General features: G+C 44.3%; 1 protein-coding gene across 2 annotated transcripts in view; it reads right to left on the reverse strand.

Annotated features, from left to right (window-relative positions):
• capn15 (calpain 15) overlaps positions 1-25,910 on the reverse strand; it is an 84,446-nt gene that overhangs the window by 4,874 nt on the left and 53,662 nt on the right. For both annotated transcript variants that reach the window (XM_036946491.1, XM_036946490.1), the window contains exons 3-11: positions 12,121-12,329; positions 9,129-9,312; positions 8,525-8,748; positions 6,149-6,274; positions 5,757-5,909; positions 4,021-4,182; positions 3,660-3,892; positions 2,501-2,664; positions 1,386-1,564 (exon numbers count right to left, since the gene is read on the reverse strand). In XM_036946491.1, the coding sequence (XP_036802386.1) occupies positions 1,386-1,564; positions 2,501-2,664; positions 3,660-3,892; positions 4,021-4,182; positions 5,757-5,909; positions 6,149-6,274; positions 8,525-8,748; positions 9,129-9,312; positions 12,121-12,329 (1,634 nt within the window). The remainder of the gene's footprint in view (positions 1-1,385; positions 1,565-2,500; positions 2,665-3,659; positions 3,893-4,020; positions 4,183-5,756; positions 5,910-6,148; positions 6,275-8,524; positions 8,749-9,128; positions 9,313-12,120; positions 12,330-25,910) is intronic.

A 25,910-nucleotide genomic window follows, 5' to 3' on the forward strand; every position in this document is an offset into this window, starting at 1 on the left:
GTTTATTTTTGAACCATTCCATTGTAGATTTTGCTTTATGTTTTGGATCATTGTCTTGTTGGAAGACAAATCTCCGTCCCAGTCTCAGGTCTTTTGCAGACTCCATCAGGTTTTCTTCCAGAATGGTCCTGTATTTGGCTCCATCCATCTTCCCATCAATTTTAACCATCTTCCCTGTCCCTGCTGAAGAAAAGCAGGCCCAAACCATGATGCTGCCACCACCATGTTTGACAGTGGGGATGGTGTGTTCAGCTGTGTTGCTTTTACGCCAAACATAACGTTTTGCATTGTTGCCAAAAAGTTCAATTTTGGTTTCATCTGACCAGAGCACCTTCTTCCACATGTTTGGTGTGTCTCCCAGGTGGCTTGTGGCAAACTTTAAACGACACTTTTTATGGATATCTTTAAGAAATGGCTTTCTTCTTGCCACTCTTCCATATAGGCCAGATTTGTGCAATATACGACTGATTGTTGTCCTATGGACAGAGTCTCCCACCTCAGCTGTAGATCTCTGCAGTTCATCCAGAGTGATCATGGGCCTCTTGGCTGCATCTCTGATCAGTCTTCTCCTTGTATGAGCTGAAAGTTTAGAGGGACGGCCAGGTCTTGGTAGATTTGCAGTGGTCTGATACTCCTTCCATTTCAATATTATCGCTTGCACAGTGCTCCTTGGGATGTTTAAAGCTTGGGAAATCTTTTTGTATCCAAATCCGGCTTTAAACTTCTTCACAACAGTATCACGGACCTGCCTGGTGTGTTCCTTGTTCTTCATGATGCTCTCTGCGCTTTTAACGGACCTCTGAGACTATCACAGTGCAGGTGCATTTTTACGGAGACTTGATTACACACAGGTGGATTGTATTTATCATCATTAGTCATTTAGGTAAACATTGGATCATTCAGAGATCCTCACTGAACTTCTGGAGAGAGTTTGCTGCACTGAAAGTAAAGGGGCTGAATAATTTTGCACGCCCAATTTTTTAGTTTTTGATTTGTTAAAAAAGTTTGAAATATCCAATAAATGTCGTTCCACTTCATGATTGTGTCCCACTTGTTGTTGATTCTTCACAAAAAAATACAGTTTTATATCTTTATGTTTGAAGCCTGAAATGTGGCAAAAGGTCGCAAAGTTCAAGGGGGCCGAATACTTTCGCAAGGCACTGTAGGTCTATATACAAATGAAATGTGCTCTAGTGTCTTGTATTTTTTACTTAGCACACTTTCTCCTCCATGCACCTGGTAGCCAGTTACGGTGTGTACTGTGTGGTGTACGGTACCTCCTCCATGCACCTGGTAACCAGTTACGGTGTGTACTGTGTGATGTACGGTACCTCCTCCATGCACCTGGTAACCAGTTACGGTGTGTACTGTGTGGTGTACGGTACCTGTGCAGAGGCGGTACACTGTCAATGGTCTTAAGGCTGCCGCGCGTGGACACCACGTTGAAGCTGTCCGTACAGTCACATGACACGTGGAGGTAGTACTTGGGGTGGCGGTTCTCCACCACCACGATCAGCCCCGCCCAGCCGTGGGTCAGGTAGTAGCACGTCATGCCCTCGCGACCCTACATACACAGATAAAGAGGCAGACAGACACACAGACAGACAGACAGACCAGTAAGGCCAGCAGGCTAGTCTTTTTTTATTTATTTATTAAATGTTTATGTTTTATTGGTATGTAACTGTTATGAAAGTTGTATTGTCAATTTTGTTTTGGATTTAAATGCCACTTTAAACCACTTTCAGTAAGTAAGTAAGAAAAACACACAGACAGCCTGTTACTACATCATAATATATACCTACAATGACAGGGTTACACAACATTTTAACGAACCAGTCTGTAGAAATACACCCCCCCCCCGTGTGTACTACTTTTCAGAAACGCGCCACATATAGCAGTAAGTATAACCCATGTTTCCAATCCCGCCACGGAGCACTTATGCTGCCGTGAACGTTTCCAAAGGTTGGGTCCCCGTCTGTGGCTAGTAGGTTTAGAGTTGGAAAACTGAATCATTCAACAGAGCATCGCTTCCATTTCACAACCCCACCGTTCTCCCTTAAACACCTGGAAACATGACAGACCCTTTCAGACAGGCGCAAGTGTGTGAATGTGGAACGGATACTTGATTTGTGCATCCAATTCGCATTCACCCACATTCTCTTACTTACTCTAGCCTTGTTTGGTGTGTGTCTGTGAGTGTGTGTGTGTGTGTGTGTCAGTCTCCACTGTCCACTGTGTGTGTGGGACGTACATAAACTCCAACACACAGTCTTTTGTTCTAGGTTAATGATGAAAAACTGTTGGTTCTTTGGGAGTGTGTGTGTGAGTGCGCGGCTCACCCCTCTCACTCACCCCTCTCCCTTGTTGCCGATCAGGAGGACTGCAATGTGTGTGTCTCTGAGTATGTGTGTGTGTGTGTGTGTCTCTCTCTCACTGTGAGTGTGTGTGTGTGTGTGTGTGTCTCTCTCACTGGGAGTGTGTGTGTGTCCATGCCCCTCACCTCGTGTCTCTCCCCCTTGTTCTCGGTCAGTAGGATGATGGCGTCGGCCAGCGTGGTAGCGGTAGCCTCCACCTGCTCCACCATCACCTGGCGGGAGCTGTAGATAGCCAGGATGTAACCTGGGAAGTCCTGGTTGGGACGCCGTGCACTGGTGGGGCTCGACACTAAGAGAAGACAAGACTCCATTTGATTCACATTGTGATTGGTCGCCTTAATAAAAACCCTGATGAAGGCTAAGGGCCAAAACATTGGTTTAAACAATAAAGAAGTGGTTATGTCAACTTCCACTGCCCTCCAAGTTGCTGAATTTACTCTTCTCTACCATTGTGTTTTTTGTTCCCTCATTTGAAAGACAAGGTTCAATCCACAAGCTGGCGGGGGGATATTCCAGAAAGTTCCATATCCCCACAGAGGGATATTCCAGAAAGTTCCATATCCCCACAGAGGGATATTCCAGAAAGTTCCATTTCCCCACAGAGGGATATTCCAGAAAGTTCCATATCCCCACAGAGGGATATTCCAGAAAGTTCCATATCCCTACAGAGGGATATTCCAGAAAGTTCCCATATCCCTACAGAGGGATATTCCAGAAAGTTCCCATATCCCTACAGAGGGATATTCCAGAAAGTTATCAAAGTTGCAAAGTCGGCTTGGCTGGATGCTGTCTCTCATCTCTCCCTGCTAGAGCGGCACCTCTCTCTCTCCTTCCTCTAGCTCTTTATCAGCCTTGGTTAATAAAGTAGCTTAAAAACAGACTTTTCTCCTGCTTCCCTCGCTCGGATCAGACCGAGTCCGGATCCCACCAGGTCTCTACGGAACAAGTCTAGTTGTCCTCGCATCTGTTCGGAGTGGGTCTCCATACCGGGTCCGGTGTGGAAAGCCCCAGGTCCATTTCGGAACGGGTCCAACTTTTTGGACCCATGAAGACCGCTACCATGTGAGTCTATTACAGATGATTCAGCCCATAGGCACATTCTCCATATTAAATTCTTTACCGGCTGCTCACTCTCACACACACACACACACACACACACACACACACACACACACACAATGAGGTGACACATGCATAACATGAAATATGTCAGTTGTGTTTGGGCGGTACTCCTCTACCATTCATTCATGCCAATCCGCAGAGGGATATACTGTGTGTATGTACCTGGTGTGGGCGGCCCCACTCCGCTGACGTTCATCTGCCAGTGGTTAAAGGCGCAGCACACCACGGCGTACTCGCCAGGCTCCAACATCACGTCGCAGCCCACAAACTTCTTGACCGCCCGCTTGCTGTGGGCCAGCAACCTGCCCAAGGTCAGCTTGTTGCCACTGCCAAACGACGCTCTGAACACCATGATACACAGGTCCAAAAGGTGGCTGTCTGCCGTGTCCGACCGCCTAGGAGGAGGAGGGGAATAGAGATTCAATAGTTTAAAAGTTGGATTGTTTATTTACATGGTCTAAAGGGTTCTTTTTCATTCCAACAGGTGGCTGTTGAGCGAGAGAGAGAGAGAGACAGAAAGTACCTGCTGCCCTCCTGGAAGAGGGCGAACTCCAGCGCGGTTCTCTCCAGCATGGTCAGAGCGGTGACCGTAACAGGACCACAGGCTCTACTGGGGAAATAGCCCTGTAACCGCACCTCCTGCCAGTCTGAATGGATCTTACAGATGTCCACCGAGTCAAAGTACCTGTGGAAAGACAACAACAACAAAAATTACACAGACAGAGTTAGAGTCGCTGACTGTGTAACAGTCAGACCCGGGGAATGTGATCTTACAACCTGATGCATAATGCCGCTCCTTCGCTCAGAGCCAATTATGATGTCACTGATAACCACTAACCACTGCTTCACTACCCAGCCAGTTTCACCACTGCTTCAACTGCACAGACACAAAAGGCAAAGAAAAGCTGCCCAGAAAATAAACATACAATATCTGTTCTACGAATGTCGATGCATCACGTGCTGACATCATTAAATGAAATCTGTAAAGGTTTGTCAATTTTGCTGTTCTGAGCCAACAATAAAACCATAGTCCATTGACAGGGTTAATAGCAGTGTGTGATTTCCTAAAAAAAATAGCAGTGTGGTACACCACAAGGAGTTGTGTTAGGCCCAATTAGAAATCCAAGCTGTGATGCGCCTCTGCAGCATCTGTTGACATCAGCCCACAAATGTGCACGCACAAACAGTCACGCACACGGCTGCTGCGTGCCATGACAGGACTCCCTTACTACACCTTAACTTTACGTGAAGGCTATACTGTATCAAAAGAGCACATGGATGCATGCACACACTCACGGCAGTACTCCAATAAGCCCCATCTTTGATCAGCACAAAGTCTTGTGGAAGACAGCTCCTTCATTTGACTTCTTAAGGCATGAGCTATCTTGACATCCTTTTCCTCTCCCTCTCTTACAAGTTGATGTTTTCCTGATAACTTTGACCAAAACCCAACTCAGAAAACCACCCTCTGACCTGACATTCCAGTCGCTCACACGCACACACGATTCAAATGTATTTATACAGATCAAAGCCAACACTTTACCTACCTCTCCACCCCCCCCCCCCCCCCCCCCCACACACACACACACACAATTTGGCTTGCTAATAAAAATGGCTCTGCTTCAAAGCGACCGCCCCCAGAGACCCAACCAGTGACTGACTCACCCTCTTTTCTTCTCAGTCTGTTTTTCCCTGTTTTATCACCCCCCCCCCGCTTTGTCATCTGTCTGCTCCCCTCTTTCGTCTTCCCAGAAGAAGAGAGGGGGATAAGAGGGAAGAGATGGAAGAGATAAAATAAAAAAGCTCTGAAGCCAGAGTGAAGGGCTACTGTGGTGTTCTTAGTTCTTCTACTAGGCTACACTTGTTAAAATGCTGTGAGGACTTCACATCATGTATCTGTTTGTCAAGCACCCTTTACTAGGAATGGGCATTTGAAATCATTTTACTATTCAAATCATGATCTTTTTTTGGCTGTCCGGACAGTTGAAATACAGTGTTCTGGCCTGTATGGACATTGTTTGCAATATTCAAGTGTGTTTACTTCTGTGCAGCATGAGTAGGGAGCTAACATGATGATGCCCAGACTCCCAGTGCAGACAAAGTGGAGCAGGCCCAGTGATATAACAGAAGTACCTAAAGGAACAAAAATTATAGTACCGAGTCGTTTTTCATGTTCTAAGCTCGAAAAAGTACAGACGTTTCGGTATACCGGCAACACTAACAGACAGACACATTGAGACGCATTGAGACGGGACCTACTTGATGAAGTCTCCATACTCGATCCAGAAGACACCCTCGCTGCTGCCGTGGGCCATGAGCTCGTGGCGCAGGTGCTGCGGCCAATCAGGCCACTCGTCTGACCAGCTGCCGTTCCAGGAGAAGCGACCCCACGGGTTTCTCAACCGCAGTAGTCTGAGCGGCAGAGAGAGAGAGAGAGCAAAAACAGCGCAATCAGGACCGAAAAACTGAAGGACACTTATCAGGGTTCGATAAGTTTCTTACAACTACCAGCGGGAATAAAGGACACAATGACAGGAATCTGAAAAAGAGACTTCTTCCCTTCTCAGCAATAACTTAAAGCCCCACCCATTTATTAATTGTTGACCAATTAGCCCAACCCGGCTCCCACTAGTAACCCAATCGGCTCTCACCTGTAGCCCTGTACGTCCCGTACGTCCAGGATAGAATAGGCGTGGCGAGGGCGGAGGCCCAACGACTCGTACGTCACATCGTCCACCTTCATGTTCCCTCCTCCGCACGACGCCCCCATTAGAAACCTACCCACCACACACAGAACACAGACAGAGATATCAGCCCACAGAGAGAAGCAAGAGATTGAACCTCACGCAACTTTCTAGAGCACTGGTCACCAACCGGTCGTTCTCCAAGGCATTCCTAGTTGACCGCCAAACATTTCTGTACGATAAAGCCTTGTGTTCTTTTTTTTGTGTGTTCTTTTTTGTCTGTTGGCGGTAGGGTCGGCGACCTGTTGCCATTTTGAACCATTTCATGTGTCTGAAGGTACAAACTCTGCCTTCCCGGCGGGCCCGGAGAGCAAATCAAGTGCACTGCAGGCCTACCGCTGGCCAATCGGATGGCTCAGATGACCGTGTTTGCAGTAACGCAGCAGGCATAAAAGGAACCTACAGCAAAGCTGATACTGTGAGATATCAAAACGTCTAAAACCATGACTAGAGAGAGACTCGGCGAATACAGCAAAGCTGATACTGTGAGACATCAAAACGTCTAAAACCATGACTAGAGAGAGACTCGGCGAATACAGCAAAGAGCTGCTGTTTCTAACACTTTGTAATTCAACACTTTTATTAGCCCTAAAAACGCTCGTTCTTCCTATTTCCACTCGGCGCTGCAGCAGCAATGAATTATTAGGAATGTGTACTGTATCTATAGGCTTGCACTGTTGTTATTATCAGCGGCTTGGGTCTTTTTCAATATCGAGGAATATTGAGCTTTCTCTGTTCACAGGAGTAACAACATGAATTTGTGCACGATGCGGCGCGGCTCGACTTTCACCGCCAGCTGAAAGACGGGTGTCCCTTTTCGGTCACTGTCAGTGGAGGAAAGGGAGAGCGGCGGGATGTGGAGAGGCGGAGCCTCAGTCAGCTGCTCACTCCCTCCGCTGAGACTGACCATGAGATGCAGGTACCCATCAGCCCAGTCAAATAAAAGAAATAGCCAATGATTGAAATGTATGCTCAGCAGATCGATTACCGGTGCGATCATGGAGCGTACCCCCCAAAAAATTATGTAAACGGCCCAAACATTTCTAGCAAAGGCAATATACAGCGACTAGGTATCATTGGGCCTATACTTTACTGCACAAACCTCACTGCTACAGTACTGTTTTTAATTGGTTAATGTGGCATGGGCTTACATTGTTTAAGTCCTGTTCGAAAAAGAAAAGTCTGAGCGGTAGATCTCGGCTTGCGTTTTGACTCAAAGTGATCTTGACTCGGAAAAGGTTGGTGACCACAGTTCGAGAGTTCCCCCGGTTAACACGATCGATGTTTCCTTTACTGTGGCAATTGTGATCGAATCAACGCAACATACCCGAAACAGAAACTAACTAGGCAAGAGATTTTGTTGGGAGGCAGAACGCATCGGGAGTAGGATTCTATTGCATTGACACGCACTACTCAGCACGTACTCTACACAGACCGGTGTGGCAAAACCAATCAGAGCTGCAGTAGGCTTATATGCAAATAGACCATTGACTTATATGGATCTGTGCCATTCACTTTGAACTGGACCCTTGTTTACAGCTGTGGTCGTGAGTAGACGCGCTTGTTTTGAGATTAAAGTCGACAGCTGCTTGTAACCGAGTGTACACATTTTGTTCATATCCGTTGCTAGTTAGGGAGTCATTGATCATTTGTAGTCAGCAACAGGGGAGTGATTGCTTCCTACAAGAGCACACAACATGTACATCTCTAGACATCTTTGAAAAGCAAGTCAGGTAATGAGCTTTTTTTCTGTCTTAAAGGGACAGTGTTTTATTTTGAGATAGGCTTGAATAAACCAAGTAGCCAATAGGCAGCGGGAAGCATAATTTGTCTGTAATAATGGTGTGGGAATAATACTGCATTATATTTTGTAAAGTGGTTTCTTGCACTAAACAACACAACAACATGTCTGAAGGACAAGTGGATTAACAGGTTCATGTCAAGCCCTGCATATTGTTTTTCAAAAGTCTCAAGTGTTCACAGTAAACGTGCGCTGGAAGTTGCACAGAATTTGTGCGCTCAGCAGACCTGAGGTTTGCTAACATTGATCACGTGTCACCTTAAAACTCTTGGGGGCGGTTGGCAAAACGGATCCAGATATAAGCCTACTCATTGGACTAAAAAGCATTCTCCATTGAACATGCTTGTTAGTCAAGGAGTAGACGTAATCAGGGTCCATTCAATAGGCCACGTCATGACTTCTCAAATGAATGGACTTGTTCTTGACCTAGACTCTCTTGACCCCCCCCCCCCCGAAAGACAAATCTCCCCTATCCCCCTTACCCGGCCTCCTTGGAGCTCAGCATCTTGGCCCAGATGAGGTCCGTGTCGATGGGCTCCTCGCGGGGGTTGGTGGAGCTGACCTGCAGCATCAGGGAGTCACACGGCGCCCCCGTCAGCGTGGCCAAGCCCTCGATGGCGCGCCCCGCCTGCAGGGCGAAGTAGGAGCCATGGAGCTTGGCCAGGGCCTTCTCTATCAGGGCCACCCAGAGCTGCTTACGCTGAGCCTGGCGAGGGAGAGAGAGGAAGGAGGAATGGAGGACGGAAGGAGAGAGAAGAGGCAGAGAAGAAGATAGCGGTGGTGAAGTAGGAAGGACGGAGAAAGGTAGTGAAGGGGATAGAGGGACGTGTATGACGGAGAAAGGGAGGGAGAGAACAGTAGGCAAGGGGAGCGAGACACAGAGAGAGAGATCAAGAGAGAGGGAGAGAGAAGGGTAGGGAGAAGGAAGAATGGAGAGAGAGAGAGAGAGAGAGAGCGAGGAGGTAAAATCTATGAGCAGTGAATTAACCTTGCAACGCAATGAACATAACAGGGAAGACCAGAGTTCAGAGTTCACAGACGCGGTGAGGGACCACGCGTGAGTGCGTGTGTTGTCCCAGCCCTTACCTGGGAGAAGAGCAGGTATCCGTACTCATCGCAGGGAAGCATGTCGTCCACCAGCACGGTGATCCAGGTACCATCCTTACAAAGCCTGACCTGGTAGGCCCCTTCCTGGCAGATCCCCCTGGTGATCATCACCCTCTCCACCAGCTCTGGACGCTCCGCCAGCACCGCCAACGCACTCAGGAACCTGCAAGTGGGGGGGGGGGGGGGCAGCAATGAGATAGTCAGTCAGCAAGTCGGTGCAGGCATAACGTGGAAAACCAGACCCTGGGCAAACACAGTGACTCGGGTCTGGTTTCAACTACGGACTCTTTTGGCACTGCCTACGTCGATAAGGGGAGAGAGAGAGAGAAAAAAAACTATTCTGGGGACTCTCCCAACAAATCACAATGCAGACATGCCAGAACTCTGCGATTCAAAACCAAGGTTTACAGGCACAGCCTTTGCAGTGGTTTTAGTTGATGCAAACTAGCCACTTGCGAAATGTACTCATTAAAAATAACTTCTGTTTTCTAACATCTTGCTAGCTACGATTTGGGATTTTATTCAAGAAGATAAAGTAATCACATAGTTCCTCTATGCCAAGAGTCCATCATTGAAACCAGATCCTAGTCACTGTGTTTCCGAGACGAAGGCAGGCAGGCAAGAAGGTTATACGTATAAGTTAGTAAAAGTCAGTCAGACAATATAACTTATTCTTCACATTTATGACCAGATTCAGGATTGTGTGGGTTCTACGTTATTTCCTACTTCACAGTAGGGCCGAAATGCCTTCTTGAACATGGGAACGTTCATTTGCAAGCATTTCGTCAAAACCCCCGCAATAACATCTGCTAAACACATGTATGTGACCAATAAAATTGGATTTGGAATTGATTTGATGCCTTAATGACTAACTTGAATGGGACCCGTAAATATGAATTTAAAAAAAGTATGACCCGAGTTTAGCCAAGGGAAGAAAAATCACTGAGCTATGGTGGGAGAAAGGCAGGACCCACGACTGGCTAAGATAATGGAGGGATAAAGGAGAACTACCTTCTGGAGCACAGTGCCACGCTCACTCAGCCGGTTACATGCCAATTCTTAAACGAGATGGGTGAGGCTTAAGACGGTGTGAACGATTCTGAATGAGTGTAAACAAAAGAAGAGGTCTCTATAGAAGGGCAAAGCTCATTCAATGAATTTTCCTCCTACGTGTCTCCAAAGTGGGATAACAAGTTTAGCACATTTCAAAGCAGCATAACTTCCCCGTGTTTCCTCCATCTGCAGCGTACGACACGCCATTCTGTAGCTCTGCTTCTGTACCTTTCTCAATCATTCTGTAGCTCTGCTTCTGTACCTTTCTCAATCATTCTGTAGCTCTGCTTCTGTACCTTTCTCAATCATTCTGTAGCTCTGTTTCTGTACCTTTCTCAATCATTCTGTAGCTCTGCTTCTGTACCTTTCTCAACCATTCTGTAGCTCTGCTTCTGTACCTTTCTCAATCATTCTGTAGCTCTGCTTCTGTTCCTTTCTCAACCATTCTGTAGCTCTGCTTCTGTACCTTTCTCAATCATTCTGTAGCTCTGCTTCTGTACCTTTCTCAATCATTCTGTAGCTCTGCTTCTGTACCTTTCTCAATCGATGGCTGACTTGCCACCAACCAAAACCCCTAAAAAGAGCCAGGCAAAAGCCAAATGTAGGAGGAGAACATTGAGAGGAAGCAGACTAGAGGAAGGTTATGGAACGCAGGAGATCTTCCTGCTAATCTGCCCTTCCTAGAGCTGAGCCCCTTGGTTTGAGGCTTTACTCAGCAAGCACTCCCTGAGTGTGTGTGTGTGTGTGTGTGTGTGTGTGTTTGTCTGTGTGATCTCGAAGCTAGAGAATCGGTCTCAAGAGGGGCCTTCTTGCATGATATTCTTCCCGTATCATCTCAACGAGACATTTTTCAATAGCAACTCCATCTCCCTGTCTGCACCGGGTTACGGTGCTAGACAAGCATGGACGATCTGGCCATTCAAGCCCATGCAAATCCAATCAATGCAAATCAGATTAAAAAAGAAGCGAATCAAAATCCAATTACTTCGGGCGTAGCGACAAGAACGCTGGACTAGGACGGGTTTCTAGCCTCTCCGGCCGCTCAAGGGTGGGTTGATGTGACGGTATGCGATTTGACATGTGGTTGCCTGGCCGGGGATGTGTAACATGGACTGGAAATGTGACTAGGGGTGTGATTCAGAATGGGAATTGGGTCACTTCCTGTAGTGTGAGAGAGAGAGTGGAGGGGTGCCTGGGGAGGGTTATTTTTGATAAGCGGCTGTGCATGTGTGTGTGTATTTGAGAGTAAAAAGTGTATGAGAATGAGTGTGTGTGTGTGTGTGTGTGTGTGTGTGTGTTTGTAGGAGTGACTACACAGGCCCCAAGGACACCCAAAACAAGGGCGTGGAGATAAACCCTATGTGTCCAGACCTACATTCCTCTGAATAATCCTACAGTCAGGTGCTCTATCAGTACATCTGGCTGCCTCACCCCTCCTCTCTCTTTCTCTCTCCCCAGCTCTTTCTATCTATTTATTTATCTCTCCCTCTTTCGCTCGCCCTCCCCCCCTTTTTCACTCGCGCCCTCCCTCCTCCCTCTCTCTTTAGCCCCCCCCCCCCCCCCCCCCCCCCACACACTCTCTCCCTCCCTTTCTCTCTCTCTCTCTCTGCTTTAGGCCCAGGGAGTACATCTATATTCATTTTTCAGTGATAAACTACACGGACCACCAGTGTGTTTGTTTATTCTCTCCCACTGACCTTTAAGACGAGCGATGAGAGATCACCTCTCACATGCAGAGTGGAGTTGGTTTATTCATTCAGAAACACCTTAGTAAACAGACCAGGGAGGGCAGAGACAAAACACTGTTTCTAACAAGCACAGCAGGCACACCGAACACGCAGGCCACGTATATAGCACGCTGTTTGGCACCCACACGCCCACACACACTACGAAGCTGCACACAGTGAAGACAACTCACCAACAGTTTCCCAGCAGGCCTTGTAGGATGTCCGAGGGCCGAGGGGTGCGGAAGACAGACCATTTGACGCCACGGTCCTTAAAGTTGTTGCAGTTGATCTCGTGAGGGCGGAGCCACTTTTTGATTCGCTGCTGGACGCTGTCGCCCTCGGGGAAGCCCACGGATTGGGGGCTGGGAGGGAAGCTGTCGTCCACGAAGTTCACCACGTTCTAAAATGACGGAGAGATATAAAACATGACCCTTAACCTCCAGACGAGACGGAGGTTACACAACAGTCCAGCTGAGAAACCACACACATATCAGTAGAGTCCGATGATATAAGTCAGTAGCCTGGGTACAAGCGTGAGTCATTTGCTTGGCTGAACAAGTGCATTATCATACTGGCATCGAGACTAGTCAAAACAAGACTAAGTCACCACACGGAGATAAAACATGTACTGTATTGTTGGCTGCAATCTGGAAATCCCACAATATAGGGAAGAGTGGGGTTAGTTGAGCGAAAGGGTTCAATGAGCCACACCTTGGTTTCTAGGAAACCAGACACAAAATGTGTCATGTGACCAAATATTTAGGAATAGGTCATCATTTCATGGAGTCTGTGTAGGAACAAACCACATAGAAAAAGTAATAAGCAAGTTAGCTCCAAAAAACGGATTTACACAAAGTCAAATTCATTTATTGTTATAGGTTTCCTGATGCTTGTATCGAAACCAAAGTAGCTCGTTTTAACATTGTTTTAATTTAAGTTGGGGTCTCTATAAGCTACAACATGAGGTTATAAACCTAGGATGAAAGTGCATCCTTTGGGCTAATACAGTCCAAAAGTTTGCCTTGGGGTAAGCCGAAGGCAATGGGGTAAGTTGAGCCAATGGCCGCCATACCCCATACAAATGACTATAACATGTTGTGCGTTCTGTTTTTTTGTGTGTAATGTGTTATAGATACAGTTGAAGTCGGAAGTTTACATACACTTAGGTTGGAGTCATTAATTCTCGTTTTTCAACCACTCCAAAAATGTCTTGTTAACAAACTATAGTTTTGGCAAGTCAGTTAGGACATCTACTTTGTGCATGACACAACAATTGATTACAGACAGATTATTTCACTTATAATTCACTGTGTCACAATTCCAGTGGGTCAGAAGTTTACATCCACTAAGTTGACTGTGCCTTTAAACAGCTGGGAAAAAAACAGAAAATGGTGTCATGGCTTTAGAAGCTTCTGATAGGCGAAATGACATCATTTGAGTCAATTGGAGGTGTACCTGTGGATGTATTTCAAGGCCTACCTTTAAACTCAGTGCCTCTTTGCTTGATATTTGATATAATGGGAAAATCAAAAGAAAATCAGCCAAGAAAAAATTGTAGACCTCTACAAAGTCTGGTTCATCATTGGGAGCAATTTCCAAATGCCCGAAAGCACCACGTTCATCTGTACAAACAATAGTACGCAAGTATAAACACCATGGGACCATGCAGCCGTCATCCTGCTCAGGAAGGAGACGGGTTCTGTCTCCTAGAGATGAACGTACTTTGGTGCGAAAAGTGCAAATCAATCCCAGAACAACAGCAAAGGACCTTGTGAAGATGCTGGAGGAAACAGGTACAAATTATCTATATCCACAGTAAAATTAGTCCTATTTCGACATAACCTGAAAGGCCGCTCAGCAAGGAAGAAACCACTGCTCCAAAACCGCCATAAAAAAGCCAGACTACGGTTTGCAGCTGCACATGGGGACAAAGATCGTACTTTTTGGAGAAATGTCCTCTGGTCTGATGAAACAAAACTAGAACTGTTTGGCCATAATGACCATCGTTATGTTTGGAGGAAAAAGGGGGAGGCTTGCAAGCCGAAGAACACCATCCCAACCGTGAAGCACGGGGGTGGCAGCATCGTGTTGTCGGGGGTGGTTTGCTGCAGGAGGGACTGGTGCACTTCACAAAATAAATGGCATCACGAGGAAAGAAAATTCTGTGGATATATTGAAGCAACATCTCAAGAGATCAGTTAAAGTTTGGTCGCAAATGGGTCTCCCAAATGGACAATGATCCCAAGCATTCTTCCAAAGTTGTGGCAAAATGGCCTAAGGACAACAAAGTCAAGGTATTGGAGTAGCCATCACAAAGCCCTGACCTCAATCCTATAGAACATTTGTGGGCAGAACTGAAAAAGTGTGTGCGAGCAAGGAGGCCTACAAACCTGACTCAGTTACACCAGCTCTGTCAGGAGGAATGGGCCAAAATTCACCCAACCTATTGTGGGAAGCTTGTGGAAGGCTACCCGAAACGTTTGACCCAAGTTAAACAATTTAAAGGCAATGCTCCCAAATACTAATTGAGTGTATGTAAACTTCTGACCCACTGGGAATGTGATGAAAGAAATAACAGCTGAAATAAATCACTCTCTCTACCATTTTTCTGACATTTCACATTCTTAAAATAAAGTGGTGATCCTAACTGACCTAAGATGGGGCATTTTTACTAGGATTAAAATGTCAGGAATTGTGAAAAACTGAGTTTAAATGTAGTTGGCTAAGGTGTATGTAAACTTCCGACTTCAACTGAATGAACTCAAGATGTGCATTTGTATTGTTAGAGAGGAGACATCATCATGCTCCGTGTTACAAACGTAAAACAAGCAGGGGTCTGGCCCCCTTACAGGTGCTCGAGAGAGAGAGAGAGAGAGCAGCGAGAAGGGATGAAAAAAAATGACTGAATGACACTGTAGAGGTACACTGACCAAAAAAAAAAAAAAAAAAAAAAACATGTCCCCGCGTGAGAGACTCTGAAAGAGTAGCAGAGGCACACAAGGTCTTCTGTTGACATGGAGTCTGAGCTTGTTAAACTCATAAAGAATCTCACGGACCAGCTTCATGGGCTTAGAAGCCTCAAATGCAGAGAAGTTGCCCACAACATTGGCACATCCTCCCCTATCCCGGACAACTGGTCGAGAAATGGATGTGTAAGTGATATTGAACAGAGAGATCGTTATCTGAATGAAGGCATACATTTAAGATGTACAATATACCACACCCCCATTCCGTGAAATAAGCTTTCACCTACCAGCACCCTCACGGGACACCCTCATGTGACACCCTCGCGGGACACCCTCTCCGACTTACCCCAAAGCGGCTCAACGCACACTGTCCCTACGCTCAACTTAACCCAAGAGACCACTTTTTTGGACAAGCGGCCTTTTCAAAACTGTAATGTTTACATGAATACTGATTATTTCCTGGGATCCACGACATCATATATGTCGGCATCTGTGTTAGAAAGAACACTATATTTCCCTTACCGTAGCGATGCTGAATGTAAGACAAATGGCTCAACATACCCGACTCTTCCCTACTGTAAATATAGCATGTGCAAACTAACAACACATGTCAAATATCCTAAACATGCCAGAGTAGCCTAAACATGCAACGATCAGAGATCTAAGGTTAGGACTATAAACCACTATAGTCCCTAGCCTACATGTTCTCTGTCTGACGTCTGTGATTAATTCGGAGGCCTGCAGGCCACCGTAGGAGCCACAGAACGCTGAGTCGGGTACCAGGAAAAACATTGGCAGTGAGTATTCATGTGGCTAAAGGAGCCTCTCCCTGCTGTTAAAACATTAGGATGCACACGCAGCACGGAAGGTGCCAAGACGCATCAAAACGCATATTCCCGAGATCAAGAAGACGGCACGCTGAATCACACAGCGATGCTTCTAAAACACACCGACCTGTGCACCCCGAGAAGCACTTTCCAGCTAAGTCGTGCTTCTTTGAAATGTGCAATTGAAATAATCTGTCCAGAATATCTACTTCAATTCCAAATGTAAGTGATCACTTTTTAACAAAACAGTTTGAATTTAGGCTAACCAACCTACAATAATGACCTGACACTATCACTCTGTCAAAACCCTGCTCAACAAACCTGAGGGAACTCATACAAAGACTAGCCTATGCTATTTCCTCTGTGCGCTGTTGGTAGTGGTGGGATTCTGCATCCTGAACCAGTGGAAAGTACTGGAAGCACCCCGGCAGTGCACAGTCAATGGAGACAAATTGATTCGTCACCCTACCCAAAAAGCCACTTCTGTTGCCCTCGACACCGTGGCAGACAGCGGCACATTGGCCCCTGCCCCCATTTCCCATCATTCCCCAGAAGACTTAGCCCCCCCCCCCGGGGTCCATCGGTGGCTCACTGGCTCAGTGGCTCTGCAGTTCAGAGGTTTACACTGCCCCTGTTTGTTGTCGGGTTTAGCCAGCAACCGATAACATTTTCCTTTGCTTCACAGCAGTTGGGAGGGCTTTCGGCGTTGACTGACCTGCAAATAGAGAGGCCTCTTTTAACTTGAGTTCCAAAAGCCACTCGCCGACAACACAGGACCTCGGAGACGGCAGCGTATAAGAAATGGGATAAACATGTACAGTGTATGTGGCGCGTATCCACTTTCAGCACACGTGGAAATCAAAGGCAAACGAGGACGAAGCAGATGACTCATCGTGACACGTGCAGAAACAGGACAGACAGACAAGACACAAACAGTCCCACGCAGCGTGAGTGTCCCTTCAGCTATTCTCGCCAGGGCCAGCTGTTTGAGGCCTGTTGTGATGGCGACATTGCAACACAGTGCTGGTCTGACTGCCTGACTGTCTCCGATGGAACCGAGTTGGGTAATTCTCAAGGCTGGGCCAATGCCAATGCCTGAGAGCACTCTACTGCATTCGCAGTCACAGTTCAAGGCTAGGCTAGTCCGGCTAACAAAACACACAGCACTCCAGCTGTCTGAGTCTCTATAGAAACCTGAATCAATACTGGGACATTTGAATAGGGAGAGGGAGTGACTGGCACGATGCTACAGTCAACCTACTGATCGTGGCAATAGATGGCTATTGAATGGCTATTGAGCCAACATGACAGTGGCACACTTATTGAACCGCCATTACATAGAAACAGCGCCGATAACGTTTACACTGGTTTATAGTACACTGGTTTATTGCCAATACAGCCCGTTGAAACATGTGGCGGTTGAAATATGTCCGAGGAGAAAGTGGTGATTCGCTCCCAAGCGTTCAGTTAAAATCCACCTGTCTGCCTACTGTTTGAATCGTGCTGTCATTTAGCCGTGGCGATTTAATGAAAAGTAGAATGGAACATATGACGTTGTCGTCAACTTTACTCACTGCTCTAGCACACTCTGCTAACCCTGATGTCCTTGCTGTGTCTGAATCCTGGCTCAGGAAGGCCACCAAAAATTCAGAGATTTCCATACCCAACTATAACATCTTCCGTCAAGATAGAACTGCCAAAGGGGGGGGAGTTGCAGTCTACTGCAGAGATAGCCTGCAAAGTAATGTCATACTTTCCAGGTCCATACCCAAACAGTTCGAACTACTAATTTTGAAAATTACTCTCTCCAGAAATAAGTCCCTCACTGTTGCCGCCTGCTACCGACCTCCCTCAGCTCCCAGCTGTGCCCTGGACACCATTTGTGAATTGATCGCCCCCCATCTAGCTTCAGAGTTTGTTCTGTTAGGTGACCTAAACTGGGATATGCTTAACACCCCGGCAGTCCTACAATCTAAGCTAGATGCCCTCAATCTCACACAAATCATCAAGGAACCCACCAGGTACAACCCTAACTCTGTAAACAAGGGCACCCTCATAGACGTCATCCTGACCAACTGGCCCTCCAAATACACCTCCGCTGTCTTCAACCAGGATCTCAGCGATCACTGCCTCATTGCCTGTATCCGCTACGGAGCCGCAGTCAAACGACCACCCCTCATCACTGTCAAACGCTCCCTAAAACACTTCTGTGAGCAGGCCTTCCTAATCGACCTGGCCCAGGTATCCTGGAAGGACATTGACCTCATCCCGTCAGTTGAGGATGCCTGGTCATTCTTTAAAAGTAACTTCCTCACCATTTTAGATAAGCATGCTCCGTTCAAAAAATGCAGAACTAAGAACAGATACAGCCCTTGGTTCACCCCAGACCTGACTGCCCTCGACCAGCACAAAAACATCCTGTGGCGGACTGCAATAGCATCGAATAGTCCCCGTGATATGCAACTGTTCAGGGAAGTCCGGAACCAATACACGCAGTCAGTCAGGAAAGCTAAGGCCAGCTTCTTCAGGCAGAAGTTTGCATCCTGTAGCTCCAACTCCAAAAAGTTCTGGGACACTGTGAAGTCAATGGAGAACAAGAGCACCTCCTCCCAGCTGCCCACTGCACTGAGGCTAGGTAACACGGTCACCACCGATAAATCCATGATTATCGAAAACTTCAATGAGCATTTCTCAACGGCTGGCCATGCCTTCCGCCTGGCTACTTCAACCTCGGCCTACAGCCCCGCCCCCCCCGCTGCTCCTCGCCCAAGCCTCTCCAGGTTCTCCTTTACCCAAATCCAGATAGCAGATGTTCTGAAAGAGCTGCAAAACCTGGACCCGTACAAATCAGCTGGGCTTGACAATCTGGACCCTCTATTTCTGAAACTATCCGCCACCATTGTCGCAACCCCTATTACCAGCCTGTTCAACCTCTCTTTCATATCGTCTGAGATCCCCAAGGATTGGAAAGCTGCCGCAGTTATCCCCCTCTTCAAAGGGGGAGACACCCTGGACCCAAACTGTTACAGACCTATATCCATCCTGCCCTGCCTATCTAAGGTCTTCGAAAGCCAAGTCAACAAACAGGTCACTGACCATCTTGAATCCCACTGTACCTTCTCCGCTGTGCAATCTGGTTTCCGAGCCGGTCACGGGTGCACCTCAGCCACACTCAAGGTACTAAACGATATCATAACCGCCATTGATAAAAGACAGTACTGTGCAGCCGTCTTCATCGACCTTGCCAAGGCTTTCGACTCTGTCAATCACCATATTCTTATCGGCAGACTCAGTAGCCTCGGTTTTTCGGATGACTGCCTTGCCTGGTTCACCAATTACTTTGCAGACAGAGTTCAGTGTGTCAAATCGGAGGGCATGCTGTCCGGTCCTCTGGCAGTCTCTATGGGGGTGCCACAGGGTTCAATTCTCGGGCCGACTCTTTTCTCTGTATACATCAATGATGTTGCTCTTGCTGCGGGCGATTCCCTGATCCACCTCTACGCAGACGACACCATTTTATATACTTTCGGCCCGTCATTGGACACTGTGCTATCTAACCTCCAAACAAGCTTCAATGCCATACAACACTCCTTCCGTGGCCTCCGACTGCTCTTAAACGCTAGTAAAACCAAATGCATGCTTTTCAACCGATCGCTGCCTGCACCCGCATCCCCGCCTAGCATCACCACCCTGGATGGTTCCGACCTAGAATATGTGGACATCTATAAGTACCTAGGTGTCTGGCTAGACTGCAAACTCTCCTTCCAGACTCATATCAAACATCTCCAATCGAAAATCAAATCAAGAGTCGGCTTTCTATTCCGCAACAAAGCCTCCTTCACTCACGCCGCCAAGCTTACCCTAGTAAAACTGACTATCCTACCGATCCTCGACTTCGGCGATGTCATCTACAAAATGGCTTCCAACACTCTACTCAGCAAACTGGATGCAGTCTATCACAGTGCCATCCGTTTTGTCACTAAAGCACCTTATACCACCCACCACTGCGACTTGTATGCTCTAGTCGGCTGGCCCTCGCTACATATTCGTCGCCAGACCCACTGGCTCCAGGTTATCTACAAGTCCATGCTAGGTAAAGCTCCGCCTTATCTCAGCTCACTGGTCACGATGGCAACACCCACCCGTAGCACGCGCTCCAGCAGGTGTATCTCACTGATCATCCCTAAAGCCAACACCTCATTTGGCCGCCTTTCGTTCCAGTACTCTGCTGCCTGTGACTGGAACGAATTGCAAAAATCGCTGAAGTTGGAGACTTTTATCTCCCTCACCAACTTCAAACATCAGCTATCTGAGCAGCTAACCGATCGCTGCAGCTGTACATAGTCTATTGGTAAATAGCCCACCCATTTTCACCTACCTCATCCCATACTGTTTTTATTTATTTATTTTTCTGCTCTTTTGCACACCAATATCTCTACCTGTACATGACCATCTGATCATTTATCACTCCAGTGTTAATCTGCAAAATTGTAATTATTCGCCTACCTCATGCCTTTTGCACACATTGTATATAGACTCCCCCTTTGTTTTCTACTGTGTTATTGACTTGTTAATTGTTTACTCCATGTGTAACTCTGTGTTGTCTGCTCATACTGCTATGCTTTATCTTGGCCAGGTCGCAGTTGCAAATGAGAACTTGTTCTCAACTAGCCTACCTGGTTAAATAAAGGTGAAATAAAAAAATAAAATAAATAAAAAACAGAGGGAACATAATCAATATGTTTAGTGTGCTCTGCATGCTCCTAGAAGAGAGTTAATTACAATGTTTCCACCAGACAGGGCTTCACAGAAAAATAAAGAAAAAAATGCCAGCACGCCTCAGCGTTGTTAACCGGTCTGAAATGCTACAGTGGACAGGCACATATTCAACATATTGTGACGTGGAATCTATATGGGGGGGGGGGGGGGTGGTTGTTTTGAGGGTAAAATTTCAAACCACATGATAATGTCATCATGGTAATACATTTTCAACATAGACAAAATATAGAAAATACGTTGTAATTTCTACCTGGGAAACAACGTCAGATCGTCAACGTAATATCCACTATTAGGGGGGGAAAAAAACTATAGGCTGGGCAGCACCTCATACTGGATAGTTGATCTCGCTACAGCTATCCTTTCGGTCTCCCATCCAGGGTTTTAACCAAGCCCATCCCTCCTAAGCTTTGATAATTGTCACTGACTATATGTGCGATGGTGAGAATGATCGTAGAGAAATCCCCACTATTAGAATCACTGCTGCTATTGAAGTCATTCCAAAGTGTAGGTTCAACAGAGAAAACGTAATGGAACCATACTTTATCACTCATATAAACGGCAATTATGCTGTTTAGGAAGTCAACAACGGCTATTGTTTAAATTCAACCCAGGATTCAACAACAACAACTAAAAATAGACCGTACATATAGGCCTAGGGTTTCAAATGGTCTCTACAAGTTAAATAACACATACACTATGTTGGATTCAGCTAAAAATAGACCGTACATATAGGCCTAGGGTTTCAAATGGTATCTACAAGTTAAATAACACATACACTGTATGTTGGATTCAGCTAAAAATAGACCATACATATAGGCCTAGGGTTTCAAATGGTATCTACAAGTTAAATAACACATACACTGTATGTTGGATTCAGCTAACAATAGACCATACATATAGGCCTAGGGTTTCAAATGGTATCTACAAGTTAAATAACACATACACTGTATGTTGGATTCAGCTAAAAATAGACCATACATATAGGCCTAGGGTTTCAAATGGTATCTACAAGTTAAATAACACATACACTGTATGTTGGATTCAGCTAAAAATAGACCATACATATAGGCCTAGGGTTTCAAATGGTATCTACAAGTTAAATAACACATACACTGTATGTTGGATTCAGCTAAAAATAGACCATACATATAGGCCTAGGGTTTCAAATGGTATCTACAAGTTAAATAACACATACACTGTATGTTGGATTCAGCTAAAAATAGACCGTACATATAGGCCTAGGGTTTCAAATGGTATCTACAAGTTAAATAACACATACACTCTATGTTGGATTCAGCTAAAAATAGACCGTACATATAGGCCTAGGGTTTCAAATGGTATCTACAAGTTAAATAACACATACACTGTATGTTGGATTCAGCTAAAAATAGACCGTACATATAGGCCTAGGGTTTCAAATGGTATCTACAAGTTAAATAACACATACACTATGTTGGATTCAGCTAAAAATAGACCATACATATAGGCCTAGGGTTTCAAATGGTATCTACAAGTTAAATAACACATACACTATGTTGGATTCAGCTAAAAATAGACCATACATATAGGCCTAGGGTTTCAAATGGTATCTACAAGTTAAATAACACATACACTGTATGTTGGATTCAGCTAAAAATAGACCGTACATATAGGCCTAGGGTTTCAAATGGTATCTACAAGTTAAATAACACATACACTATGTTGGATTCAGCTAAAAATAGACCATACATATAGGCCTAGGGTTTCAAATGGTATCTACAAGTTAAATAACACATACACTGTATGTTGGATTCAGCTAAAAATAGACCATACATATAGGCCTAGGGTTTCAAATGGTATCTACAAGTTAAATAACACATACACTATGTTGGATTCAGCTAAAAATAGACCGTACATATAGGCCTAGGGTTTCAAATGGTATCTACAAGTTAAATAACACATACACTGTATGTTGGATTCAGCTAAAAATAGACCATACATATAGGCCTAGGGTTTCAAATGGTATCTACAAGTTAAATAACACATACACTGTATGTTGGATTCAGCTAAAAATAGACCGTACATATAGGCCTAGGTTTTCAAATGGTATCTACAAGTTAAATAACACATACACTGTATGTTGGATTCAGCTAAAAATAGACCGTACATATAGGCCTAGGTTTTCAAATGGTATCTACAAGTTAAATAACACATACACTGTATGTTGGATTCAGCTAAAAATAGACCATACATATAGGCCTAGGGTTTCAAATGGTATCTACAAGTTAAATAACACATACACTCTATGTTGGATTCAGCTAAAAATAGACCGTACATATAGGCCTAGGTTTTCAAATGGTATCTACAAGTTAAATAACACATACACTGTATGTTGGATTCAGCTAACAATAGACCGTACATATAGGCCTAGGTTTTCAAATGGTATCTACAAGTTAAATAACACATACACTGTATGTTGGATTCAGCTAAAAATAGACCGTACATATAGGCCTAGGTTTTCAAATGGTATCTACAAGTTAAATAACACATACACTGTATGTTGGATTCAGCTAAAAATAGACCATACATATAGGCCTAGGTTTTCAAATGGTATCTACAAGTTAAATAACACATACACTGTATGTTGGATTCAGCTAAAAATAGACCATACATATAGGCCTAGGGTTTCAAATGGTATCTACAAGTTAAATAACACATACACTGTATGTTGGATTCAGCTAAAAATAGACCGTACATATAGGCCTAGGGTTTCAAATGGTATCTACAAGTTAAATAACACATACACTGTATGTTGGATTCAGCTAAAAATAGACCATACATATAGGCCTAGGGTTTCAAATGGTATCTACAAGTTAAATAACACATACACTGTATGTTGTATTCAGCTAAAAATAGACCATACATATAGGCCTAGGGTTTCAAATGGTATCTACAAGTTAAATAACACATACACTGTATGTTGGATTCAGCTAAAAATAGACCATACATATAGGCCTAGGGTTTCAAATGGTATCTACAAGTTAAATAACACATACACTATGTTGGATTCAGCTAACAATAGACCGTACATATAGGCCTAGGGTTTCAAATGGTATCTACAAGTTAAATAACACATACACTATGTTGGATTCAGCTAACAATAGACCGTACATATAGGCCTAGGGTTTCAAATGGTATCTACAAGTTAAATAACACATACACTATGTTGGATTCAGCTAACAATAGACCGTACATATAGGCCTAGGGTTTCAAATGGTATCTACAAGTTAAATAACACATACACTGTATGTTGGATTCAGCTAAAAATAGATCATACATATAGGCCTAGGGTTTCAAATGGTATCTACAAGTTAAATAACACATACACTCTATGTTGGATTCAGCTAAAAATAGACCGTACATATAGGCCTAGGGTTTCAAATGGTATCTACAAGTTAAATAACACATACACTGTATGTTGGATTCAGCTAAAAATAGACCATACATATAGGCCTAGGGTTTCAAATGGTATCTACAAGTTAAATAACACATACACTATGTTGGATTCAGCTAACAATAGACCGTACATATAGGCCTAGGGTTTCAAATGGTATCTACAAGTTAAATAACACATACACTGTATGTTGGATTCAGCTAAAAATAGACCATACATATAGGCCTAGGGTTTCAAATGGTATCTACAAGTTAAATAACACATACACTATGTTGGATTCAGCTAAAAATAGACCATACATATAGGCCTAGGTTTTCAAATGGTATCTACAAGTTAAATAACACATACACTATGTTGGATTCAGCTAAAAATAGACCATACATATAGGCCTAGGGTTTCAAATGGTATCTACAAGTTAAATAACACATACACTGTATGTTGGATTCAGCTAAAAATAGACCGTACATATAGGCCTAGGGTTTCAAATGGTATCTACAAGTTAAATAACACATACACTCTATGTTGGATTCAGCTAAAAATAGACCATACATATAGGCCTAGGGTTTCAAATGGTATCTACAAGTTAAATAACACATACACTATGTTGGATTCAGCTAAAAATAGACCATACATATAGGCCTAGGTTTTCAAATGGTATCTACAAGTTAAATAACACATACACTATGTTGGATTCAGCTAAAAATAGACCATACATATAGGCCTAGGGTTTCAAATGGTATCTACAAGTTAAATAACACATACACTGTATGTTGGATTCAGCTAAAAATAGACCATACATATAGGCCTAGGGTTTCAAATGGTATCTACAAGTTAAATAACACATACTCTATGTTGGATTCAGCTAAAAATAGACCATACATATAGGCCTAGGGTTTGAAATGGTATCTACAAGTTAAATAACACATACACTCTATGTTGGATTCAGCTAAAAATAGACCGTACATATAGGCCTAGGGTTTCAAATGGTATCTACAAGTTAAATAACACATACACTGTATGTTGGATTCAGCTAAAAATAGACCATACATATAGGCCTAGGGTTTCAAATGGTATCTACAAGTTAAATAACACATACACTGTATGTTGGATTCAGCTAAAAATAGACCGTACATATAGGCCTAGGGTTTCAAATGGTATCTACAAGTTAAATAACACATACACTCTATGTTGGATTCAGCTAAAAATAGACCATACATATAGGCCTAGGGTTTCAAATGGTATCTACAAGTTAAATAACACATACACTATGTTGGATTCAGCTAAAAATAGACCATACATATAGGCCTAGGTTTTCAAATGGTATCTACAAGTTAAATAACACATACACTATGTTGGATTCAGCTAAAAATAGACCATACATATAGGCCTAGGGTTTCAAATGGTATCTACAAGTTAAATAACACATACACTGTATGTTGGATTCAGCTAAAAATAGACCGTACATATAGGCCTAGGGTTTCAAATGGTCTCTACAAGTTAAATAACACATACACTCTATGTTGGATTCAGCTAAAAATAGACCATACATATAGGCCTAGGGTTTCAAATGGTATCTACAAGTTAAATAACACATACACTGTATGTTGGATTCAGCTAAAAATAGACCGTACATATAGGCCTAGGGTTTCAAATGGTATCTACAAGTTAAATAACACATACACTCTATGTTGGATTCAGCTAAAAATAGACCATACATATAGGCCTAGGGTTTCAAATGGTATCTACAAGTTAAATAACACATACACTATGTTGGATTCAGCTAAAAATAGACCATACATATAGGCCTAGGTTTTCAAATGGTATCTACAAGTTAAATAACACATACACTATGTTGGATTCAGCTAAAAATAGACCATACATATAGGCCTAGGGTTTCAAATGGTATCTACAAGTTAAATAACACATACACTGTATGTTGGATTCAGCTAAAAATAGACCATACATATAGGCCTAGG

The sequence above is a fragment of the Oncorhynchus mykiss genome, chromosome 16, assembly GCF_013265735.2.
Source record: "Oncorhynchus mykiss isolate Arlee chromosome 16, USDA_OmykA_1.1, whole genome shotgun sequence".
In the NCBI taxonomy this organism is placed as follows: Eukaryota; Metazoa; Chordata; class Actinopteri; order Salmoniformes; family Salmonidae; genus Oncorhynchus; species Oncorhynchus mykiss.